Consider the following 25,269-nt stretch of genomic DNA (forward strand, 5'->3'; position numbering starts at 1 on the left):
CAGATTTAGGGACCGGTTCTCTTGCCCCGGGTGCAAAACTGAGAGGGTGTCACAGGGGGCAATGCAATAGTGATGAACAATGGAGGGTGATTCTGTGAGACGCGAGGCAGGGTGGGCATCAAATTAGGGTGTTGCAATGCACAGGGAGGTACTGAAAGTCCACCAAAGTCTACCACTGACATAAGTGACTTTCACTCACCAACCCTGTGAGATATGGAAATCTTAGACAGTGGGTCTCTCACTGAGGACACAGCTACATTGGCAAAGAAAAAATTGCTTTACTGTATATGCGTTGTTTATGCATTCTAACACAGTGACACCAGATGGCGATGTGGAGTTCTGCTTTTTGCTCCCCCCCCCCCCCCGATTTCTCACTGAGGACTCTCATTGCTGAAATTTGAGATTCTGAGGTCTGCCACTGGGATGATGGTGGTGGGTGTAGTGGAATTTCCCCTTTCTAAAGATTTTTATTCTTAATTTGGCAAGCCTCATTATCTGCTGATAATGCACATGACTGTTGACTTTTGGGGCTGCATAATGGATCAAATGTGGCTGCATAATGGACCCCACATAATTGATCACATGACACGGCACACATTTGAATGGCATTGCCCATCAACTATGGGGGCCCAGCCCATTCAAATATTTTATGGGGGGGGGGCTGAGGGACCTTGGCCCCAGGAACTGGCTCCTATGCATGAGACAGAACACAAGTCTGCACAAGTACACATCTAGATGTTCTCTAAATAAAGGAGATCCAGTGGGAAATCATTTTAAATCTCCTATGCAAAATATCCCAATGTATACATTAACATATTTCTTTCGTTTCATTGGAATATTCATTGGAATATTTATAAACTGCCAACTCATGAAAAACTCAAGGCAATGAAATCATTAAAATATTTATTAAATTATTCCTATATATTACAATACACATAACACTGAATCAAAAATAAGTGCCTGAAAATGCCAGACGAAAGAAAAACGTTTCCAACCGGTGACAAAATCCCAGAACTATTATTTATTTATACCCTGCCCATCTGGCTGGGTTTTCCCCGCCACTCTGGGCAGCTTCCAACAAATGCCAAAATACATTAAAATATCACAGATTAAAAACATCCCTAAACAGGGCTGCCTTTAGGTGTTTTCTAAATGTCAGGTAGTTGTTTATCTCCTTGACCTCCGATGGGAGGGCGTTCCAAAGGGCAGGCGCCACTACCAAGAAAGCCCTCTGCCTGGTTCCCTGTAGCTTTGTTTCTCACAGTGAGGGAACCACCAGAAGGCCCTCGGCGCTGGATCTCAGTGTCCGGGCTGAACAATGGGGGTGGAGACGTTCCTTCAGGTATACAGGACTGAGGCCATTTACAGCTTTAAAGGTCAGCACCAACACTTTGAATTGTGCTCGGAAACGTACTGGGAGCCAATGTAGGTCTCTTAGGACAGGTGTTATGTGGTCTCGGCGGCCGCTCCCAGTCACCAGTCTAGCTGCCGCATTCTGGATTAATTGCAGTTTCCGGGTCACCTTCAAAGGTAGCCCCACGTAGAGCGCATTGCAGTAGTCCAAGCGGGAGATAACTAGAGCATGCACCACTCTGGCGAGACAGTCTGCAGGCAGGTAGGGTCTCAACCTGTGTACCAGATGGAGCTGGTAGACAGCCGCCCTGGACACAGAATTAACCTGTGCCTCCATGGACAGCTGTGAGTCCAAAATGACTCCCAGGCTGCGCACCTGGTCCTTCAAGGGCACAGTTATCCCATTCAGGACCAGGAAGTCCCCCACACCCGCCCGCCCCCTGTCCCCCCAAAACAGAACTACTACCATACAGGTGCCTACAATTGGGAGAAAAATCATTTGGGGGTTCTTCATTGAATTGACCACAAGAGGTCAGTCTAATAATTCAACAGTGAGATTTTAAGACTATTCTTTCTTTCTTTCCCTCCCTTAATCGTCTGCACTCCCATGTGGCAGCTCACTGTGGTCTTGGTTCTGCTCATGCTTGCAAAGTGTGCACAGCATTCACCTGCCATCCTCATAAAAATGCTGCCACATATTATTTCCCTCTTTAATCCAGGTTTTCTATTTCAATAAATAGAAGCACTTGTGGAAACTTGTGGTAAATCTCAATTACATTGGGTTGGGGGTGGGGGGTAACGGGATGGCATTTTGCTGAAGACATCATCCTGTGGCCACTGTAAAAAAGCCAAAAAAACTTGCATTCCTAAGCACCACTGAGGTGGTTCCATGCAGCAGTCTGTTGTGGACTTGCTGCACTGACATCCCATTCATTTGTTCAAACAAGCAACTAGGCATAAGGTATCTCTGCTGCTTCTCAAAGGCAGTAGATCAGCAAGCATTTTTTTATTCCCGATTGCTTAACGATAGCAACAACAAAATGTGGGCATTTGTCCTGGTTTGTTTTCAGGGAGATCAGATCACATTGGCTCTTTCAAAACTATTCTGATTTGTTTACAAGGAGGTTAGATGATGTTGTGTTAAAGCAAGTGTTACGCCACACACTTTTCAATGCAATTTCCCTTCACAGTCCTTATTGCAAAAAAAAACATTCTTTGGGGGGAAGTGGGTTTGTTGCATAAGACCTCTCAATGAACTATAAGATACCCTTCAACATTCTTCAGATTTCTTACTGTAACCCATCTACCCACCTCAACCCTGCCATTTTTGTGCCCCCCCCCCAGCATTTCCTATTGGAAGAAAGGCAATTGCAACCACCATCACCCCACAGGACTCAGCACACATACCCTGCGCCATCCTGAGAAAGCCCCTTAATTGCAATTTTATTTTATTTTATTCTTTGGTCGATTTCCAAACACAGAGAGATAATTAAGTTTTAGAAAGGGGCAAGATTAGTCACATGGATGCACAAAGTGTTCCTTAAAAATATAGTAATCAAGACTCCATGGAGTTTGCTCTGCTCCCCCTTTCTTCCCACCCAGGGTGGCCCTGCCCTCTGCCTTTCCCTCAGAACCAGTGTGTCACGTAGGGCTGGGCCCTGGTGGCAGCATCCTCTCCTCTTCACCCGCTCTCCAGCAACCGCTACAAGCTGCCGAAGTGGGTAGGCCAGCAGCAACGGCCATGGAGAAGCATCAATGGGATGCTCCTTTGCTGCCACTGCTCAGGACAAGCACCAGTTGTTCCTCCTCCTCCTCGAGCTTGGCGGCAGCAGCAGTGGCCGGGGAGACGGGGACATTCCAGGATCAAATCAGAAGCTGGTTGGGCTTTTGTAATTTCAGGACTGTCCTTGGAAAATCAGGACGCTTGGAATGTATGCTATAATTGCTCAGCTCAGTATGTGAATGGAGCCCACCTGAAAATAGTGAGAATCTGGAAGAGTACATATAAACACACACACACACACACCCTGAAATTAAGAAAGCTGGGCATGGTGGGGAGGTAGCCATGGGTGGGTTTTGTGAGAAAGAAGGGGAACTCTATTCAGACCCATCTAACCCCGTCTGCAGAGATGACCAGCAACAACTGCCAGGAGTTCATATGGAGGCAGTGCTGGATTTACATATAAGCTAAACAAACTATAGCTTAGGGCCCCACTCTCTTGGGGGGGGGGCAAAAAAAAATTAAAGGGGAAAAACACTGGCTGTACATTTCCAAAATATAAGATAAAAAACAAATAAAGTAAAACCTACACGCAGCAACAGTGTTTTGTGTTGTGTAGGCTCCTATGATGTAAGTAATGGGCCCCACCTACTAGTCTGCTTCCTAAAATATCACTGTAAAAATACATATTTTGTTATGTGCAAATGGCTTTCGATGCCTATTAGGTCCATAAGTTACCATATAGCACTTAATTGCCATATAGCACTTAATTGGTAAGTACTTCATTGGTTCCGGAAGTCTATACTTAACTTGAGGCGTACTTAACCTGAAGCGAACTTTCCCATTGAAAGTAATGGAAAGTGGATTAATCTGTTCCAGACGGGTCCGCAGAGTACTTAAATTGAAAGTACTCAACCTGAAGCGTACTTAACCCGAGGTATGACTGTATATTCAACACAAAAAACAGCGACAATTTGTTGTTGACGAAGGACGGCTGGACATATAAAGGGCCCCATTACCTTCAGTAGCTTAGGGCCTCATCAAACCTAAATCCGGCCCTGGATGGAGGTGTTCCTAGTCCTACTTGGAAGGGCTGGGTATTGAACTCAGGATCTTCTGTGTGAGAAACACATGTTTTGTCACTGAGTCTTTCCCCTTGCATTGCTTGTCCACATGTCTGTGAAGTACCATTCAGACTTGCCTGTGCTACCTTTTCTACTAGGTGTCCACTGCAGTAACATTTCCCGCTGCTTCCCATCACTCAGGGAAAACTCTTTAGTGCTCAATTGGAGCAAACAGCGATCGGGATTTCCAAAGGTTACTGTTTGCTAGTCAAGTGGAAAACAGCTCAGACCCCTGCTTTCTAGGCATTGGACAAGCGGAAAAGTGGACTTTTGAAATTATCACACATACACACACACACATGCACGTGTGTGTGTGTGCGCGCGCGCACGCCCGTGCACTAAAAAGCAAGCAAACTTTTTCTTTGGATAACTGTCTCAGGATAATAAAGTGCAACCCTACAATGTCTTTGTCTACTCAGAAATAAGCCTCATTGAGGTCATGGGAGGTTACTTCCAGCAAAGCTTGGGTAAAGAAATACAGCCTATTTCCCCCCCTAAGCACTTCATGTAAGTAAATAAATTCTGCTTTTGAAATTGAAATCATTCACCGTTTTCTACCACAGTATATTGCTTTTAATAGGAAAAACACAGGCGTCATACCATTAAGAAAATCCCAACATTGTACACTCAAACTTTAAAACTTACAAAACATTCCCCTTTAGTTAGGACTAGAATCTTATAAATCGCTTCAGCAACTTCTAAAATTAGCTATAGGATTAAACTCAGCTCAGATTCCCATTTTATACAACCATGAATTATACATTGGAGGGTCCTCACACTTCTGGTTTCTAGCTCTGTTTGTTGCACTAATGATCCAGAAGATTTCTGAAAAGATTGCAGCTGTTGAATGAGCCACACCTTTACTTATTCCATCAATGGAACACTTAATATGATAACCTCATACCTCAGTTTAAATCTCATGTAAGACTGCCTGGTGTGTCTTAATATTTTTGTTTACGGTGCCACCAAAGGTCAGTAGCACTTGCACTCACTGACTTGCCTATGAAACAAGGAAATAAACTTTATTGGTATCTCCATATTAAGCTTGAAAGTTCTGTTGATCAAATTGTATAAACTGCATTAAGTGGAAATTAAAAACAATTACTCAAACTTAGAAGCAAGGCCGGAAATGATTTCAAAAAAAAAAGAATAATTCAAGAGACAATGGAACCTGTATTTGCACACATACAAAAGTGCAGCCCATTGAATGTTTCATAGTTAAGTAAGTGGGTGAAGGTGTTGCTGACCTTTGGCAGCACTTTCAAGCTTAACATTAAGATCTCCATAAAGTAGATTCCCTAGATACTATAGACACAGTATGTCAAAACAGAGAGGATTGAGTTGCAAATGGTTTGACTGCCATGAGCCGAAAAGAGATGGGAAAGTGGTGAATGTTAAACATTTATTTTCAGCAAGTAAGTGAATGCCTTTTTAGAATTGGTTCCTTAGGGCAGAACTCCACATTACAGCACATTTGGGGTGCCATGAAAGGCTGTAACCCTGTCTCAAACTCTACCCCAGTCCCCCATAATTTATATTACTTATCCCTTGATGTAATGCCATCATATCATAGTTTTTCCACCCTGGCCCCATATTCCTGGGTGATGTTGAGACATGCGCTGAAATGCATGGCATGATGACATTTCTTCACATGATTAGCTTACTGCCCTTAAAGGGAGGTTTGAGGAGAACATAATATTTGGATGGATATTTAATAAATAATAAAAGTAATGCCATTTGAGCGCTCACTGGAAGGACAGATCCTGAAGCTGAGGCTCCAATACTTTGGCCACCTCATGAGAAGAGAAGACTCCCTGGAAAAGACCCTGATGTTGGGAAAGATTGAGGGCACTAGGAGAAGTGGACAACAGAGGACGAGATGGTTGGACAGTGTTCTCGAAGCTACGAACATGAGTTTGACCAAACTGTGGGAGGCAGTGCAAGACAGGAGTGCCTGGCATGCTATGGTCCATGGGGTCACGAAGAGTTGGACACGACTAAATGACTAAACAACAACAATGCCATTTGAGGGGAGCAGCGCCATGTCTCTCCAGTAACATGTAGTTCTGCTTTTGGTGCGCAAGTCAAGGTGTTCCTTGATATCTATACCTTCCAATGACACCAGCAGTGGTTTCAGTCAATGACACCAGTGCTATGGTTTCATTTTACGGAGCAAAGATGGCACCCGCTTCCCATTGGAACCCCGGTGTCAAAACACACTTTCACTTCTTTGCAGAAAGGGTGTATGCACTGCCATCCCTTCCGCGTGTCCGCTTGACATCGATCTTGCCGACGTCGTCCTGGCAGTGAGCATGCTTTCCCTTCTACTTTCCCAGCTTTCCATCAGAGATACCTTCTTGCCGATCACCTGCATGAACGTCTGATAGAACTCCTTGGATGCAAAGTAGTAAATGAACGGGTCGATGCAGTTGTTGAGGCAGCTGAGGCACAAGGTGAGTTTGTAAATGTGGTAGTAGCCTTCCTGTTTACGGAGGCGGCAGATGATGTGCACCAGCAGGACAAAGTTGTTGGGAGCAAAACAAATGATGAACACCAAGACGACTATGGTGGCCAAGTAGATAGACCGTGTCTTTTGCCCATTGCCATATTTCTGAGAGGCCTGGATCAGCTTCCGAATAATGCTAAAGTAACAGATTATGGTCACTATGAACGGGAGCAAGAAGAAGAAGAAGAAGGGCAGCAAAAGGAAAGCTGCCCATGCCCCGATACTAGGAAGCATTTTCCACTTAAGCACATCGAAACATGTGGTGATGTTCAGTTCTTTCACTTCGAAAGTCAGGTCTCCCGCTTCTAATGGCCATAGGGCTAACAGAACAAGAAACCACATTCCAAAGCAGCATGCAATCGCGTACCTCTTTCTTCTCCATTTCTGGGATGTCATTGGTTTGACCACTCCCAAGTAGCGCTCCAAACTGATGCAGGTCATAGTGATTATGGAGCAATACATGTTTGCGTAAAACATCACCGTGACGATGCTGCACATCCGCCTGCCAAAAGTCCAGTTGTTCCCATCATAGTGATATATAATCTGGAAGGGGAGAAAGGAAGCCAGCGCAAGATCGGTGATGCTAAGATTAATCATGAAGATGACTGAGGTGGTTCTGGGCTTGATGTGGAAGAAGAGTATCCAGAGGGAGAAAACATTTCCAGGGATGCTGATGATTGCTGTCAGGGAGTACACAACTGGCAAGGCGACCATGATAGCTTGGTTCTGGAGCATGTTAATGGTTGCATTGTCCAGAGGTGAATTGGTAATATTTGAATACATTCCGTATGATGGGCTTGTTGGCGCTTGAGGCTCTGCAGAATTCTGTCATGTGACTGAGGTCTGCAACCTAGGGTGGAGAAGAGATAAGTGAAAACAACATGTAGCAACAATGACATCGATTTTCCAGCTTCCTTTATGGCTAAATCCATTTCCAGCTATATAAAAACCACCACCACCAAGTTTCCCTTATATCTTACTATTATGCAATAGTGTAATATCTTCAGATTGTTGCGTAAAAAATACTTACATGGTTATTATGGCTGATGTTGCTGCCATAAGTAAAATGCAAAAACAAGTTGTTCCTACTATGAACATAATACAAACACAACCAGTGCAAAAGTGCAATATTGCATCAATAGGCACATCCCAAGATTATATTGGAAGATATAAAAATACCTGTTTTTATTATAATTATTTTATGCTTAATAATGCATCATTTAGGTAGCACTGAGGCACTGATCAGTGTATACTCAAAGGGTTGGATGCCATGAGCTGGCCTGTCCACTGCAATGAATGGGAAAGATGTTTCAGGGGAGGTAGGACTCTGTCTGTGTATTTCAGCAGGAATTAAAACCCTCAGGAGATTGAAAGCTTTCACTTAATTATTTAAGACTTAATTAAGAATTCTCCTTTTGATGAGAGAATTCTGCAGGCAGGGTACCACAGGTGAGAAGGCTCTCTCCTCAGGTACTGCCCACATCCCCTCAGTCGATGGCAGAATGCCATGGCTCAGCCATGCCCAGACCTCAGAACCTGAGGTTTCATTCTGCAGATGAGGAGCAAGGAGTGCAGGACCTCCCAGCAGACCTTTGCACTGCCAGTGCCCTGAGGAGCCATCAGATCTCGGCATCCCCAGGACTAGGGATATCCACACTAGTTGTCTGGCTCCCTAGCCAACTCTCAGATACTTCCATGTGCTGCCTCTTCCTTCCAAACAGCTCATGTGCAGCTAAGCAGGCACTTGTGCAGTCCTGGGGAAGGATGGGTGGGTCTGTCTGGATCGGAAGGCTTCTTTCCTCCCATTCTGACCTGCTTCACTGCTGAAGCAAGAGCAATATAAGGGCAGTTGATGTGAGAGAGGAGAATTTCTCAAATGCACAAGTGTTTAAAGGTAGTGTCAGACCAGAACCACCGCCCTCTCAGCTTGAGGTGAGAATTTATTGAGTAGACATTTTTAAAAGTTACTAAACAATCATTATTTTTAACCTACGGTTTGAATAAAACATAACCAATTTAGGAAGCTGAGAAGTTTCACCATTTAGGAAGCTCAGATGTTTTGACATACGTGGCCCCAAATCCTTAATGTTTCTCTGTTAAACCAGTCTAGTCTCAGTGGAACTAGAGCCAACCAGGTTGACAAAGGTACATTTTCACCAACATTTGTAAAGAATTTGGGGCTGATCTGCCTGTATTGAAAGACTTGTTGGGTTCCCAGCAATTTACTATATTATTGTCACTACCACACCACAGAATGACAGGACTGGAAAAGGTCCATCAGTTAAGCAGACTTTCTTGTGGTTCCTTTGCATTGGTCAAGTGACGGATTGCTTCCTTTCTTCACGTAACCAATACTGAAGATGGCGGCGATTATAACCATATACCATTTATTGCCGAAACAGAAAGGTCAACCTCAGAGATTAAGCCAAAGATGTAAAAGGCAGAGATTTCCATCCCATATATCTGACTTTGCATGACATCTCTGTGTTGACAAATGCAAAGTAAATCAAACTGACCAAAAAAATAACCTCACAGCTACCGATTAAGTAATGAAATCTTCAAACCACAGTGTGGATCTTTTGATGAAAAGCACCATATCATTGTGCTACAACTTGAGTCATGCACAAGCATATCTTATTAGAAAAGATTAAATGCTAAATATCTAAATATTACATAGCTAATGGAGTGACCAGAACTGTCAGGGTGTGAGCACACTGTTGATATTTACTGAGATACTATGCCATCGTCGTACTCAAATTAAGTATATTGGCTTTTGAGCTTAGAAAGGAGACAACTCATTCAGTGCACCCCCTCCAAGACCTACTCAAGAGGAGGTGCACCAGCTTGCTGCTTGGAACAGGTCAAGGGATGCTTCTTTGCTGAAAATGCTCGCTGCTTGAAGAAGCAGGCAGCCTTTTTCAAGAAGCAGGTAAATACCTGAACCTTCCACACCAAACGGCAGGCTGGAGAGCCTACACCAGTGGTGAAAAGTTGCTTCATCTTGCTGCTTCATTCTGCAAAGGAACACTGTAAACTAATGCAGAGGGGTGGGGCAAGCTTCCTGTACTGTTATCATACATAATTTTTAACAGTTGTATAGAAGGGAGGATTTGGAAGGTTCCTCTTTCTGTATCCCTCAAATGATAAGCAAGCTACACATGCCAACATTTGCAGCTTATCATTTAGGGCAGGGGTCACTAAACTGCTGCCCATATAGATTTCACAGCTGCCCCTGGGCTCAAAGCTGTTTCTTTTTCTAATAAGTCCCATATTTTCTGTCTATAAGATGCCTCCATGTATAAGACGCCCCCTATTTTGGGGGTTCTGATTTAAGAAAATGGGGGAAGACCTATCCGTGTATAAGACGCCCCCAAATTTTGGTCAGTAATTTTTAGGGGGGGAACCTAATCTTATACACGCAAAAATACGGTAAGTCTCTAGTTTTTTCTAAAAAGAAAGTTATGTGGCAAAATGTGTAGGTACCTTCTAAGCGATTTCTGTGAAATGAGAGGGAGTGTGGTTTAGCCACCTTGTGTATTTTCCCCTGGTACTGAGAAATGCTCTCTGTTGCTTTTAGGCAGCAGCAGCAGCAGTGTGTGTGTGTGTGTGTGTGTGTGTGTTTGTATGTGTTATGTAAAATATGGTGTGATCTCCTCCAGGCAGACAGCCATCTTGGTAGTGGTGCCCTCCCTGTGGAACGCCCTCCCATCAGATGTCAAGGAAATAAACAACTACCTGACTTTTAGAAGACATCTGAAGGCAGCCCTCTTGAGGGAAGTTTTTAATGTTTGATGTTTTATTGTGTTTTTAATATTCTGTTGGGAGCCGCCCTGAGTGGCTGGAGAAACCCAGTCAGATGGTCAGGGTATTTATTATTATTATTATTATTATTATTATTATTATTATTATTATTATTTATTAGTCACGACCAGTAGGATATACCGGTAGCTGTCTTACCATGGTATGCATAAGGATGGCGGGAGTGGCTGCCTCTCTAGTTTTGTGTTATGCCACACACACCAGCTATTTTCTGACAGCACCCGCAGCACTTTCTCAAAATTCAGAATGTGCTCGCTGGTCCAGAAAGATAGGCAACCTCTGATTTATGGGCTCCAAAAGTGAGACCTTCCAAATTTCCCCTCTTCTATGCCAACTATTCAGAATATAGGAGGCAGCTTGCTTTGTTGCAGATGCTCACTGTGAAATCACATCCCTCACAATGGCTCTTAGACATCACAAGGCCCATTCTGTGGAAATTAGTGCCTCTTTGATGTGATGCTGCCTTCCCCACAACAAAGCCCAGAAGTGGGGTCCTAGGCACAGGCACCGCCCTGAAAACCAGGTGCTGAGACTTGCACCAGCTATTTTTGGTGTGCCATTCTAAGACATAACACACCTTTGTCTCATATCTATTTGTGCTGCTTTAGAGAAACCAGGTTGACAAATGAAGTATAGCACTTTGCCCGGGGGTGGGGAGAGATGTGAAAGGAAACTTGGATGTGGTTTCCTCAGTCGGACCACGCCTTAACATATGACCCTGCTGCTGCTAGTTCTGCAAATATACCTGATTTGTATATCTGCTGCTCTTTCAGACAGTAATTGGCAATATGAAAATGGTACGTTTAGGGTGGAATCTACACACATACAAAAACCATTCTGAAAATGCTTTTTCTAAAAAAGCATTTTAAAAAATACATTGCATTTCCCATAAGGCTCACCATCATCATGTAATGTCACATTGTATATTGCACTTAATATACACTTAAAACATTTTATTTGCAGCTATATAGCTGAGTCCTAGAACAGCTGTGGATTTATTTATCAAATTGCTTGTGTATTTGGGAAGGTCTGTGCCAGCACGAGATTTTCTAAAGGCTGAAGTACTTTTTCACTGAAATAGGTTAATGTTTTAAACATAGCTGACAACAAGATGTTGGCTTGTTGGTTTCACTGTTAAAAGTACTTTGACACATTCTTAGAAAAAAATGTGAAGAGATTCAAAACATTCATTTACAGGAAACATTTTGTTCTGTTATTAGCATGATTAATTCATTTTATTTATGAGAAACCATAATGTGTTTCACAGAGAAAAACGGGGCAAAAGAAAACATCCAGATTAATAATAATAATAATAATAATAATAATAATAATAATTTATTATTTATACCCCGCCCATCTGGCTGGCTTTCCCCAGCCACTCTGGGTGGCTTCCAACAGAAATATTAAAATACACTAATTTCTTAAAGATTAAAAGCTTCCCTAAACAGGGCTGCCTTCAGATGTCCTCTAAACGTCTGGTAATTATTTTTCTTTTTGACATCTGGTGGGAGGGCGTTCCACAGGGTGGGTGCCACTACCGAGAAGGCCCTCTGCCTGGTTCCCTGTAACTTGGCTTCTCGTAGCGAGGGAACCGCCAGAAGGCCCTTGACACTGGACCTCAGTGTCCGAGCAGAGCGATGGAGGTGGAGATGCTCCTTCAGGTATACTGGACCGAGGCCGTTTAGGGCTTTAAAGGTCACCACCAACACTTTGAATTGTGCTCGGAAATGTACTGGGAGCCAATGCAGGTCTTTCAAGACCGGTGTTATGTGGTCTCGGCGGCTGCTCCCAGTCACCAGCCTAGCTGCCGCATTCTGGATTAATTGTAGTTTCCGGGTCACCTTCAAAGGTAGCCCCACATAGAGCGCATTGCAGTAGTCCAAGCGAGAGATAACTAGAGCATGCACCACTCTGGCAAGACAGTCCGCAGGCAGGTAGGGTTTCAGCCGGCGTACCAGATGGAGCTGATAAACAGCTGCCCTGGACACAGAATTAACCTGCGCCTCCATGGACAGCTGTGAGTCCAAAATGACTCCCAGGCTGCGCACCTGGTCCTTCAGGGGCACAGTTACCCCATTCAGGACCAGGGAGTCCCCCACAGCTGCCCGCCTCCTGTCTCCCACAAACAGTACTTCTGTCTTGTCAGGATTCAACCTCAATCCGCCATCCAACCGCCTCCAGACACTCTTGTAGTAGATACAAGACCAAATCTTAGAACTGTAGAGTTGGAAGAGACCACGAGGGTTTTCTAGTCCAAACCCCTGCAATGCAGGAATCTTTAGATACAGTAGAACAGTGTTTTGTTTTTTAAAATAATAGTGCTTTGGATTTTGAAGCAAGGCATCTAAGTCGAAGACCTTGGAAGTAGCCTGTGGCTGTCAGAAAAAGAAGAAGCAGTCATAGGCCACCCCTTACCAAAGAGTAAGCTATATCTATCACATTCTCCGACTGAAGTTGAATTCTGAAGATCAGAACTGGTGGCCAAAGACCTTTCCTTTCATGCAATCCGTTGCTGCGTCCAACAGATGAATGAGCGGAGTAGCAATCAGGCAAGAAAGTGAAAGGATGTGAGGGAGGAGAAGTGCGTCGAAATAATTGTCCTTCTCAAGATGGTCCTCACACACATAGATGGATGCAGTTCACGATATGCATTTCAAACATGCATCCGTCATGCAGATTGCTTAAGAGAGATAGCTATGCCCTTTTTACAACAGCAACCAGTCCACCAATCACCACTGTCACCTCAATCTTATTTGCATGTTTAGCGACTAACTGCCCACTAAGGACAGGTGCAAAGGCTGCCATCCTTAATAGACCTGGAAGCAAAGGGCCAAGAATGAGTGCGGGCCATAAAGATGCGGACATCGATTACCTGAGAAATAATTGGATGACAGAGCAGGGCTTTTGAAGAACAAGGATATGTTCTCTTTAGTTGAATAGTACTGAAAGGGGAAAGGGAAGAAGGCAGCTGAAATAAGGGTGCATATCAAGCCACAGACAGAGGCAAGAATCCCAAGAGGCCAAGACGGGAAGTAAATGGGCCGAAGGAAAGAAAGGATGCAAAACAATTTGGGGAGGGAATCTGGGTCTGTGCACTCACCCACTTATTCAGCTGCAGTCCATCATGCTGGCCTCATTTCCATCCACAGTCCCACCATTTGGTGGGCATCTCATTAGCACATGGCAGTACACTTAATGAAACATTTAGGCTAGTGCGACAGGAAATATTTCCACAGGGTCATGTGCATCACAAGATAAAGGGAGTGTTTTTGACTGCTGATGTTTTTGACTTCCTTTTTTTCATAGATTATATCATGTGCAAACTGTCTGGTGCACAGTTTTAAAAACAAACCGAGAAACATCTGTCCAGGCATGCGAGACGCTGATTGTTGTTATTATTATTTGCTCGCACAGATTGGTGGCGCAGAGATGGCTGCCATGGAAAGGGAGAGTCAGGTCAAATCAACACCCAGAGTTCTCAAAGGAGAACTTACTATAGATGCAATAGATGCTGGGAGAGGGGGAGGCATGCAGAATAAGAGGGAGAAGCGGCTTCAGAAATGGGGTTTGGGAGGTGAAGAGCGAGCTGAGTAGTTGCAAGCTTAGAGTGGGAAGATGAATCTGTAGGACATTAATGGGGGGAAGTGGCGGGGGGGGGTTGGTGAGTGGAGCCAGCAGGGGTGAAGCCCCTAGTTTATTGCCTTTCTCTCCTGGCCATCCTCCCAAAGGGGTCACAGGCAGCAAATGTTTTTGATGAAAGGTGCAAAAGAAGATTTGCATGAGCCTGGCTGTTTCTGAATGTGGTATACGAAAGGATGCAAAAGCAGCAGGTGCCAAAGAGACAGCGTGCATGTGCTGTTCAGGACTAAAATAAGCTGGTCATTGCACCAAATTTGTCATCAAGAAAGTTCAGGAGCCATTTCACTGCAGAACCTCAAATAACTATGCAAATAACGCTTCTGGCAAACAACACACTTCTGGGAACACCAAATCAGCCACTAAAAGCTACTGAGGACAAGGTCCACTCAGATTGGTTTGAATGAAGTTGTTCTGTTCTAGGATTCTGGCTAAGGATATAAAATACCGGTATGAATCTGTCAGTTTGAGTTTCTCACTCTGCCAATCTTAATTTTGGTTTCTCACATTCCTGCATCGGCTTGCAATTTATTTATTTATTTATGTTAACTAGTTAGTGTGAAAATTTGTTGGCGTTTTAGTGTAAACATCTCACATTATGCACATTTTTTTTTGCAAGAAACTTCTCTAATATAATGCGTTTTATATATTGTTCACACAGATATATGTTTTTTGTGTGCACATTATTTGATTGGAGAACTGCATCACAAAGTTTGGAGAAGTGTGAATTTCAAAGGATAGCTGTGTTTCGGTTCACATATCGTTTTGGGAAGTGCATTATTAGTTAGGTTCATATTGAAATTCAAACTAAACCAAGTTTCTCGCCCATCCCTAGTTCTGACCCAATGCAAAAATTATAGACTGAGATTTTGATGAGGCAAGGCTTTCAGAATTCAGTGGCATCCTGGACTGTTCCTCGAAGGGTGCAGGCTGAAAACTCCATAAAATAGGGCTGGCCACTGTGGTGGCTCCCCTAGGTTGTTGATTCAATTCCATAATCCCTGGCTATTGCTGAGCATTGATTCAATTCCATAATCCCTGCCTATTGCTGGGCATTCTTGGGGGGGGGGGAGGGAAGCTACAATTCTCAGAGTTCCCTGTGAAGAGAGATTGATTGCTAAACCACTCTGAGAATTATAGCTATGGGAGGGAAAAAAGAAGCCTGCTAACAACTCTCAGCACCTTTAACAAACTATGAGATAGCTCAGTCAGTAGAGGAGGAAACTCTTAATCTCAGGATCGTGGGTTCGAGCCCGGTGTTGGGCAAAAGATTTCTGCATTGCAAGGGGTTGGACTAGATGACCCTCATGGTCTCTTCCAACTCTACCATTCTATGAATCTACACAGTTCCAAGAATGCTTCGGCGGAAGCCATGGCTGTTTAAAGTAAAGAAGTTGGAGTTCTTGACTGAAGGTCACATACAAATAGTAGTAAGTCAATAGTTTCAAATAATCTGTTCTGCTGGATTTATTTAAGAAGTTTATACATCAGATATCATTTGTATATGGCTGTTTAAAGTGGCATCGCAGGTCTTTAAATGTTGGTGTGAATGTGGCCTAGGATTGTTTTTTACTCGGCGAGTGAATGCATTCACTTGCGTTCTGGTGTCTTTATTCTGGATATACCATATTTTTCCATGTATTGGATGAGGGTTTTTTTTGACACAAAAATGATGTCAAAAAACTGGGGTCATCCAATACACAGATAGTGGCATGGGGGGGGGGAGATGCCGCTGTGTGCAGGGAGCGATCTGGGGGCATTGGCTAGTGGCGCGCAGCTTCTTCCGATGCCACAGCAAGTGGGGAGTGATCTGGGGGCGCTGACTGGTAGTGTGCAGCTTCCCCCGATTCCACAGCATGCGAGAAGCACTCCCTAGATTGTTTCCCGCATGCAGTGGCATGGGGGGAAGGTGCCCTCTGGCCAACCGGCTGGCTAGCTGGAGCGCAACTTCCCTTCATGCCTCTGCGCGAGGGAAACACTACCTACCTTTGAGTCCCCCAAAATGGTGGGGGGGGGGTGGTTCTCTTATATACAGGGGCATCTAATAGACGGAAAAGTATGGTATATATTTACAAGCAAACTATTTACAGGGTGGAGCAGAGAGGAAAGCCATATAACCTATGCCGCCTACTAAAAAGTGGCAGACTTTTCCTTTAGTAAAAGTCATTTGTTGAAAACGGGGCGTTGTGGTGGGGCTTGGTGTTACCACATAGAAGGTACAATACTGCCAAATGCAGGGCGTGGAAATGCTTTTTGAGTGCATTTTGCATTTTAACCCTTTGTCAGAATTGGCAGCACCAGCCTACAGGCTTTGAGAGTTCCTGCGGGCAAAAAGGCTAGAGGTACTTAGGCTGCACTTAGTGTAGCTCCGTTTAAGGGAGTATTGTATTACACAGGCAATGAGACGGGGCAACTGTATAGCAGAATCACTATGCTAACACTAGAGGAATGAAAAGGATTAGATCAGTGACCCATCACTTGGAGGAAACCATAGTCACCTTTCGCTTGTGTTTTCTTCAGAACGTGTCCATAAACACATACTCTGAGGAGACAAAAATAAGAACTGTGTTTGCTCCAGTGCTTCTTTGATCTCTGTAATACCGTGATCTACCGTATATTCCGGCGTATAAGATGACTGGGCATATAAAACGACCCCAAACTTGTCCAGTTAAAATATAGAGTTTGGGATATACTCGCCAAATAAGAAATACGACCCGGCATAGAAGACGACCCCTGACTTTTGAGAAGATTTTCCTGGGTTCAGGGCCGTCTTAAGTATATTTGGCACCCTGGCACCGTGGTGCGACAGATCCCTCCGGCGCCCCCGCCCGGGCCCCACCCCGTTTCCCAGCGCGGCGGGAGGGCAGAGCTGCGCGGCCGGGCCGGTGGGCGAGCGGGCGCAGCGCACAGCACGGCTGCCGGGGGCACAGCTCCGCGGCAGGTGGGCGGGCGCCCTGGCGCCCTGCGCCACCCAGCCTGGCCATGGGGTCAGCCCTGCCTGGGTTAAAAAGTAGTTTTATACGCATGAATATGTCCCTTTCACTTCTTGTATATACATTGATCCATATACAAAAGGGGGGGAATAGTTCAGACCCTCCAAGTGTCCCTGTATTCCAGGGACAGTCCCAGATTTACAGACGCTGTACCGGTTTCTGATTTGATCCTGAAATGTCCCACTTTTCCTTATTATGTCTATTTTCATCAGAGAAATGTTGGAGGGCATGGAGTTATCCGGCCACTGTGTCATCTGAAGGTAGCCCTGTATAGGGAAGGTTTATTAAAAATGTTTTATTATGTTTTTATATATGTTGGAAGCCGCCCAGAATAGATGAACAGATGGATGAATGTAATGCTGGGCAAAAGGAAGGTAAGCTGCTTGGAGGACTGGCTTGAAAACAGGCCAAATTAGATTCTAGCCTGCTGGATCTGGAATTTCAGTGGCATTAAATCAAGCAGACTAAGGGCTTTTCCAGCCCGATCCCTATGTACACAAAGAGCTTGTGCCCCTTGTGAAAGAACCTGCACTCTACAGCCCTGCAGTGAGGCAGGCCACGGAATATGGACTCATCTACACAACTGAATAAAACATTTTAAATGTGTTGTAAAGTGGAATATACAAATGTGACACAGGATGGGACAAGGAGCTATGCAAAATTCAATGCATTTTTCAAAATGTTTTTTTAAAGCATTTTCACAGTGTTTTTTTTATGTGTGTAGATTCTACCTAACTCTATGATGTGCAGGAGGGCGTCCCTTTCCTGGTAATGGTGAGAAGCATTCCATTGTGCCAGCTGAGTGGAGTGGGGGCTCCACATACTGTACTCCACATACCACGTACGGTATGTAAAATGAAGCAGATAAATAGCTTCTTCCCTCAACTATTTCTCTGTTCAAAATCAACCTCAACCCTTCCTTCCTTCCTTCCTTGAATCAAGGCTCTGAACAAAATGTGTTTGAAGGTAAATAGCCCCTGCATTACTGAAAGTTTTCATCCAAGGGCAGCAATTACTCCTGGTTAGCCAAGATGACTACTTATATACAGTAACTATATTGCAAAAGAAAGAATGCTAGTGGGAATGAGTGAGCCAACAACCATCTTTCTGGCAACATTATTATTGAGAAATTTCCATACCCCACTTCCTAATTGCCCGAAAAATATACAATAGACACACACACACAGAGAGATCATGCTTAATTGTCACCTACACTGAAAGCTGTTCTGCCCCCCCAAAAAATCCTGGACTGTAGTTAACCCCTAAGAGAGCTACAATTCCCGGCTCCCTTAACAAACTACAGTTCCCAGGAGAAGCCATGTGCTTTAAATGCATTGTATGTACACAATCTCAAAAAGAAAAATAGCCTCTCCTTTGACTGCCATCAGAGAAGAAACATAAGGTCACTTCCAGACTCACTGTTTATGAACAATCATCCTGATGTTTTTTAGAGAAACGTTTGTGGGAAGAGGTTAAATACCACAGACATTCATTCCGATTTCATCAAGCATAGCCAGTGCATTTTCCTGTCACTTTCTTTACTGCAAAAAGTTCACGGTGTGGGGAGCAAGAGCACCAAATCAACTTCAATTGCGGAAGCAGAATGTACCGGCACGTTTTTGGATCCCACCCCCAAATAGCGATGAAAATAAAGCGCTCTGAAAATAAAAAACCTTAAATTCTGATGCATATATAGCAGCTACCACAGGATGGCCATCTTTGCACCCTGTGGCATTTGTCTTTGTGCAGTGGACAATGCCTGATTTCCTTTGAGGTCCAGAGCCATCATGCAGAGGATTGCCTGATCTGCTGAGGGCAGCTCAGCACACAAACCACTTGCCACGTGGAAGCCGTCACCTCGCAGAGTGATTTGAAAACAGTGTAGCAGCTACACGGGCGCTGCTCGCCCTTGAATGCTGGGGTGTGTTGTAAAGCAGCCTTTCAAGCTGTGAAACAGAAGCCATGAGCAATGAGGAAGTGGTTGCAATGATTTGTATCAAAGTGCAGCACAAATTGGAGGGTGCATGGCTAAAAACTGTGTACAAACTGGAGTGGAAACTTGAAAGGAACCTTTAAACTCTGTTCTGCTAACAAACGGATATGCTAAATAAATATGGCTGTAATCTAAAAAGAAAGACTCCCTTGTACTCAGAGTAGACCCATTGAAATTAGTGGACTTAAATAGATATATTTCAGTGAGTCTGCTCTGGGTATTAATTAGTTGGCTGTTACCTGATGCACATCAACTCAGAGGCTGGATTTACATGTAAGCTAAACAAGCTGTAGCTTAGGGCCCCACTCTATTGGGCCCCCCAAAAAAATTAACAGGAAAAAAACTGGATGTACATTTCCAAAATATAAGATAAAAAACAAATAAAATAAAACCTACATATTGCAACTGTGTTTTGTAGACTCCTATGCTGTAAGTAATGGGCCCTGCCTGCTAGCCTGCTCCCTAAAATATCACTGATTTGGAAATTCCTATATATAGGGTGCCTACATTCTGCATAGGGACCCAGGTGGCGCTGGGCTTGCTGATCAGAGTCTAGGGCTTGCTGATCAGAAGGTCGGCGGTTTGAATCCCTGCGACGGGGTGAGGTCCCGTTGCTCGGTCCCAGCTTCTGCCCACCTAAGCAGTTCGAAAGCACATCAAGTGCAAGTAGATAAATAGGGACCGCTCCGGCAGGAAGGTAAACGGCGTTTCCGTGCACTGCTCTGGTTTGCCAGAAGCAGCTTTGTCATGCTGGCCACATGACCCGGAAGCTGTCTGCGGACAAACGCCGGCTCCCTCGGCCTATAGAGCGAGATGAGCACCGCAACCCCAGAGTCAGACACAACTGGACCTGATGGTCAGGGGCCCCTTTACCTTTACCTTTACATTCTGCATGGACTGGTTGCATGGCAACATGTGCAAATGGCTTTAGATACCTATTAGGTCCATAAATGACAATATAACATATATTCACCACACAAAGAAGGTGACAATTTGTTCTTGACAAAGGACAGCTGGACATATAAAGGGCCCAATTACCTTCAGTAGCTTAGAGCCTCATCAAATCTAAATCCGGCAATTTTGTTGAATGGGGCTTATCTGGATTGAGTTTTGGTTTATTGGCTCTCATCCAGTCCATGACCGAGGCAATACAATGGTCCAGAACATCCACTGCCACATCTGCGGATGTAAAGGAGAAGTAGAGCTGTGTATCATCAGCATATTGCTGGCAACGTGTTCCAAAACTCTGGATTACTGCCTCAGAGCGATACTGTGTTTCTCTGAAAATAAGACACCGTCTTATATTTATTTTTCCTCAAAAAATACACTATGGCTTATTTTCAGGGGATGTCTTATTTTTTTCCAGCTCCTCCTGCCGCGGCCAGCATTGCTGCTGCGCCTATCACTATGTCTTATTTTCGGGGTATGGCTCATATTCCTTGAATGCTTAAAAATCCCGCTATGGCTTATTTTATGGCTACGTCTTATTTTCGGAGAAACAGGGTAAATCGGCTGCCTCAGAAGGATAAGTCAAGGCTGTAATTAAGTACAGAATGGGTGGATATCTATTTAGCCTTTTCATCTCAAGTGGAAATTCTGGGGCAGTAAACTCCAAGGGTTCAAAAGTGACCCTCAGAACTCTGTCCCTCAGAATTCTGTAGACTACTCCTTTCACTGTCTATGCTCCCCGCCTCCCTCAGGTGCTTTTGCTTGTGTCATTGAACTGTCATAATGCCTCTTGCTTGCCTGGTTGGAAGATGGAGAGATGCTTAGTGTGGGTGGGATACCTCTGATTTTGGCATGGGCAGAATGCAGCCTACTGTACAAAGATAAGGACCACATCTATAGCTGTGGCCTCCTCTGCTTATGCCTCTCGTCCCACCTTTCACCTGTAGGCAGTCCCTAGAAGGTTGTCTGTAAAGGCTGAAAAGGGTTCCCCACCCATGCAAGATCAAGCCTTTAACTCAGGCTTCGTCAACCTCAGCCCTCCAGATGTTTTTGGCCTACAACTCCCATGACCCCTAAGCTAGCAGGACCAGTGGTCAGGGATGATGGGAATTGTAGTCTCAAAACGTCTGGAGGGCCAAGGCTGAGGAAGCCTGCTTTAACTTAAACCAAATAAGCTTTGCAAATTCATTAGTGTTTCCACAAAGAGTAAACTTGGGGAAAGGTGATTTCCATTTAAACCTTGTTGTTGTTTAGTCGTGTCCGACTCTTCGTGACCCCATGGACCAGAGCACGCCAGGCACTCCTGTCTTCCACTGCCTCCCGCAGACTCATGTTGGTGGCTTCGAGAACACTGTCCAACCATCTCGTCCTCTGTCATCCCCTTCTCCTTGTGCCCTCAATCTTTCCCAACATCAGGGTCTTTTCCAGGGAGTCTTCTCATGAGGTGGCCAAAGTATATTTGGCAATATTGAGTGCCAGGCAGTTTGCAGATTGTGTACATGCATGCAAAGCATCCTTGCCTGTGGATTTCTAAATGTTATCTCTTTTATCTTTGGTGATCTCTAACACCCTTGAATGCTGAAGGCTGTGCTAGCAGTTGAGATCTGTGAACTAATGGGTAGTTTCTAGAAGACCTTGCTCGTGCCAACGAGCAACTTCAGTGAGTGGGGTAGAGCCTGAAGTAACATGTGAATTAGCTCTGAAGTGACCACTTCTCTACCAACCAGCCCCTCCCTTGTTACCAATCATTTCAATTTGCCTGGGTGGGAAGAAGAAGCTCGCAGTGGGGGGCTACACCATCAGCTTTTCTTTCTGATGATAAGTAGAGAAAAATCACTGCTGACATTTATTAATGACTAGAAACCCCTTATGGACTTTCTGCGCAATAAGGAAAAAGAACTTGTGGTATCAGGGTTTGATGACTGTGGGGGGAAAGGTTGGTTTATGGATAGTAGAAGCGTTGGATGTTATTGTGAAGTAAGAATTTTATACAGGTTTTTTAAGCTGATGGGGGGAAACCCCTGCTGATTCTCCATCTTTTTCTTCTCTTTTTTATTTTAATTCTTATGTTAAAAATGCTTGATATTTGATGTTCATTTTTCTTCTTTCCTTCAAGCTGATAACAATTCAAAATGGCAAAGCTTTTCTTTTTGATGGTTTCCAACACAACAAGGGGTAGTTAAGTCTGAAAACACCTCTTTTTTTGCCACATGCACTTGGCAACAAGGACAACTTGTACAAGATAGAACGAAGGCTTTGGGTCACTTGTCCTGTAACCATAAACGAGTTACCGTAATACTTCTGAAAAAGTGGGTGGGGCTATCCTTAGCGTGGTGATCATTCTTACTGCTGGGTGATATAGACCTTAGTTAGTGGAGTGTTCCCTTCATATACACAAATATTGCTGGATGTGTTGATGAAACAGGAAAGCTGTTCCTGTAGTATACTTTTGTTGCAGTTTGCGCAGTCATAACTAACATTCTTATCCTTGCTGCCCACTCGAATCAACCCCTCTCTTGCCACTTATTGTGAAAGACAGTTGCATGATTAGATTGACATGTATGGCTCCTGAAGCATATAGGGCTGCTGCTGCCTCATATTTAAAGTCAAATCTATCAAATTTGCCCTGACTGAACCACAGCCATCCTTCAAAATCCACACTGATTTACCAAAATCTATATATTCAGGGGAAATGTGCATAAAAATGAAGACATTAGTGAAAAATACATAGAACGGTGCATTATCTCAGGAGAAATGGCTTGCAGAAATCTATACATTCATCAAAACTGCATACAAAATTGTGTTTATTGGGAGAAATAGACACTAAAATGCTGGACTTTTTTTTTTTAAAAAAAATGGTACAGAACTATGGAGAACTGAATTTAATGTTGGAAAAAATGAGAAACCAAGAGAACAAAAATGATACTAGTTGCAGTATAAGGCAATCAGACTGTGTATGGTGTAGCACAAATATATTACCTGCATTGTTCTTCACATCTGCATTGCTCCTGTGTGTACCATAGTAGGCTTGCATACACAGAAGGAATGTGCAATATCCATACCTATACAGTATACCAGTGAATAGTGCAGGAGATTTATTGGTGGGGACATCCTCACTACAGGAGGGTCAAGTCACATGATTCCTGGTGAAATAAGTATTCTCTTCTTTTGAATCCACTTGTGTGAACTGACGGTGCAGACATGGTCTCAGACTTCTACTAATGATGTTTCTCCTGGGTGACTCCTCCACCTTCAGCTGCCTGGAAGTTGATTCTGAGTATGTGGTTTCCTACAGCTGTACTTTGCTTATCCGAACCCAAACTTTCCCTTTTTTTTTCATTCATGAAACTATGTATATGGGTAAATCACGGTCTTCCCACAAAATGCATCGCACCTGGTGCTTCTGTGTTTTGCAAGAATATACCAGCCAAGGCTGTAATGGGGGTGGGGGATGGCGACAACACTAAAATGCTATTTGAGGTCCTCTACAAATTAATTGCAGGAGGTGGCAAAGATATTTACATCATACTCAAGTAGTGCAAGTATTTGTTTCGTAGCGAAATCCCAAAGGTAACTATGTACTAAGACAGAGGTTTTCAACCTTTTTGGGTCCATGGCTGCCTTGACGAACTACGGTACATTCTTTCTGCAGCTGTGGAGCCCAGGAGCCCAGTTATGTCACCCCTTGCCTGCAGAGCCAGCAGCCCCTCACCCCTTTTCAAACACCCTCCCTTGTGGAGTGTTCCTTCAGCCTCCTCTCTCCTCTCCTCTCCTTGGGAGTCCTCTGGACAGTCACAGCTACTGCCCCTGGTCTCTGAGCTGCCCCACCACAAAGAGAGGTGCCTCCTCAAGCTGCCCCACAGGGGCCTGAGAAGCACCCCCATGCCAGCTCCAGAGGCAACATTCACCTGGGGAGCTTGTAGCCAGGGCTGCTGCAACAAACAGCAGTGCAAGCCTTTGGGAGGCAGAGACGCGAGAGGGGCATCAGAGGAGGAAGGGAAGGAAAGAGGGACAGAGGCCAGTGTTGCCCACGGCACCCCTGACCATCATTCAAGGCACCCTAGGGTTCTCCCCAACTCCAACCACTACGTGCAGAATGGATAATACAGACCTAATAGTAAAAATAACATTAAAGGCAGATAAGCAGATAGGCTCATTTCAAAATGGTACACAGATGATGAAGTGAACTTAGAGGAGCACTAAAGACCATAAAAGGTTTCCAGTACCTGAAATTTTCCATAGGTCAGCAATTGGCAATTTTTTTACAATTCAGAGGATAGACCGGAGTTGTCTGTAAAAGCCGCTTTCGACAAACTGTTTTAGGCTATGTAAGGGACAATAAGCACAGTTTGCTTTTATGCACTGCGATTTTAAAAAATGCGGCTGAATTCTGCAAGCAACCAAGTTCTGCTTTCATGGTGACATGAGACTGAAAATGTTGCTTTCCTGATAAAGATACATACTAATAATTCTTAAAGGGGTTGTGTGAAATGATTGTCTCCCACACTCATTGCCCGCTAGAACAGCAGTTTCAAAATTGCTACAAATCATCACTTCATTTGTTTGCCTGTCTCAAGTACAGAAATGTTTAAATGGGTTTAATCTTAATATTACTTGTGGCTGTTTAATAACACAGTTCCTCTCCCTGAGTTAGTTGTTGATTGCAAGCTGTTAGGCAAGTTGCTTTGATAGCAATGTACAATTGGTTAAGCCATCAGTGATAGTCTTATCAGTAGACACGACATAATTCACTATAAGAAAACTTAGGATCAAACAAGGGACATGACAAATCACATGTATTTCATAGAATGTAGGTATTAGATGACAAAGTAGCACTTACCTGCTCTGGTGTGTATAATTCATAGCATGCAAGAGCCACATGTGATGGGATGGGAAGTAAGTGAGAAGATGTTGTTTTGGCAGCACCCCGCAGCTCAGGAAATGACCATACATACATATATATTTTGCAACGGTTAACTGTTTCCTCACTTGTGTGCTGATCACAAATAACTCAAGAGACCCCAGTCTGTTTAGCTAGTTATCAAACAGGACCTCTCCTCCTCATCCATAAATGTCAAACTTTCTGTTATTAAAGTGGATTGTATTATTTGGTACATACAATTTCAAATTATGAAGCAGGAAGATGTTGGGCAAATTAATCTTCAGATGGGTGTTTC

General features: G+C 44.0%; 1 protein-coding gene across 2 annotated transcripts; it reads right to left on the reverse strand.

Annotated features, from left to right (window-relative positions):
- Positions 1–1,861: 1,861 nt before the first annotated feature.
- On the reverse strand, positions 1,862–24,976 carry LOC118085773 (P2Y purinoceptor 8-like). Of its 2 annotated transcripts, none has more exons than XM_035116751.2 (2): positions 24,933–24,976; positions 1,862–7,553 (listed from the first exon to the last, which is right to left on the reverse strand). In XM_035116751.2, exon 2 carries the CDS (start codon positions 7,484–7,486, stop codon positions 6,407–6,409), a length of 1,080 nt encoding a protein of 359 aa, XP_034972642.1. In that variant the 5' UTR covers positions 7,487–7,553; positions 24,933–24,976; the 3' UTR covers positions 1,862–6,406. The 2 variants fall into 2 exon arrangements, with proteins under 2 accessions (XP_034972642.1, XP_034972640.1); XM_035116749.2 differs by lacking the exon at positions 24,933–24,976 and adding an exon at positions 13,623–13,923.
- Positions 24,977–25,269: the final 293 nt, after the last annotated feature.

The sequence above is a fragment of the Zootoca vivipara genome, chromosome 4 (assembly GCF_963506605.1).
Source record: "Zootoca vivipara chromosome 4, rZooViv1.1, whole genome shotgun sequence".
Taxonomy (NCBI): domain Eukaryota; kingdom Metazoa; phylum Chordata; class Lepidosauria; order Squamata; family Lacertidae; genus Zootoca; species Zootoca vivipara.

Excerpts from the sequence above, each read along its gene's own strand:
- LOC118085773 (XM_035116751.2), bottom strand. The coding sequence starts at position 7,486 with ATGTATTCAAATATTACCAATTCACCTCTGGACAATGCAACCATTAAC.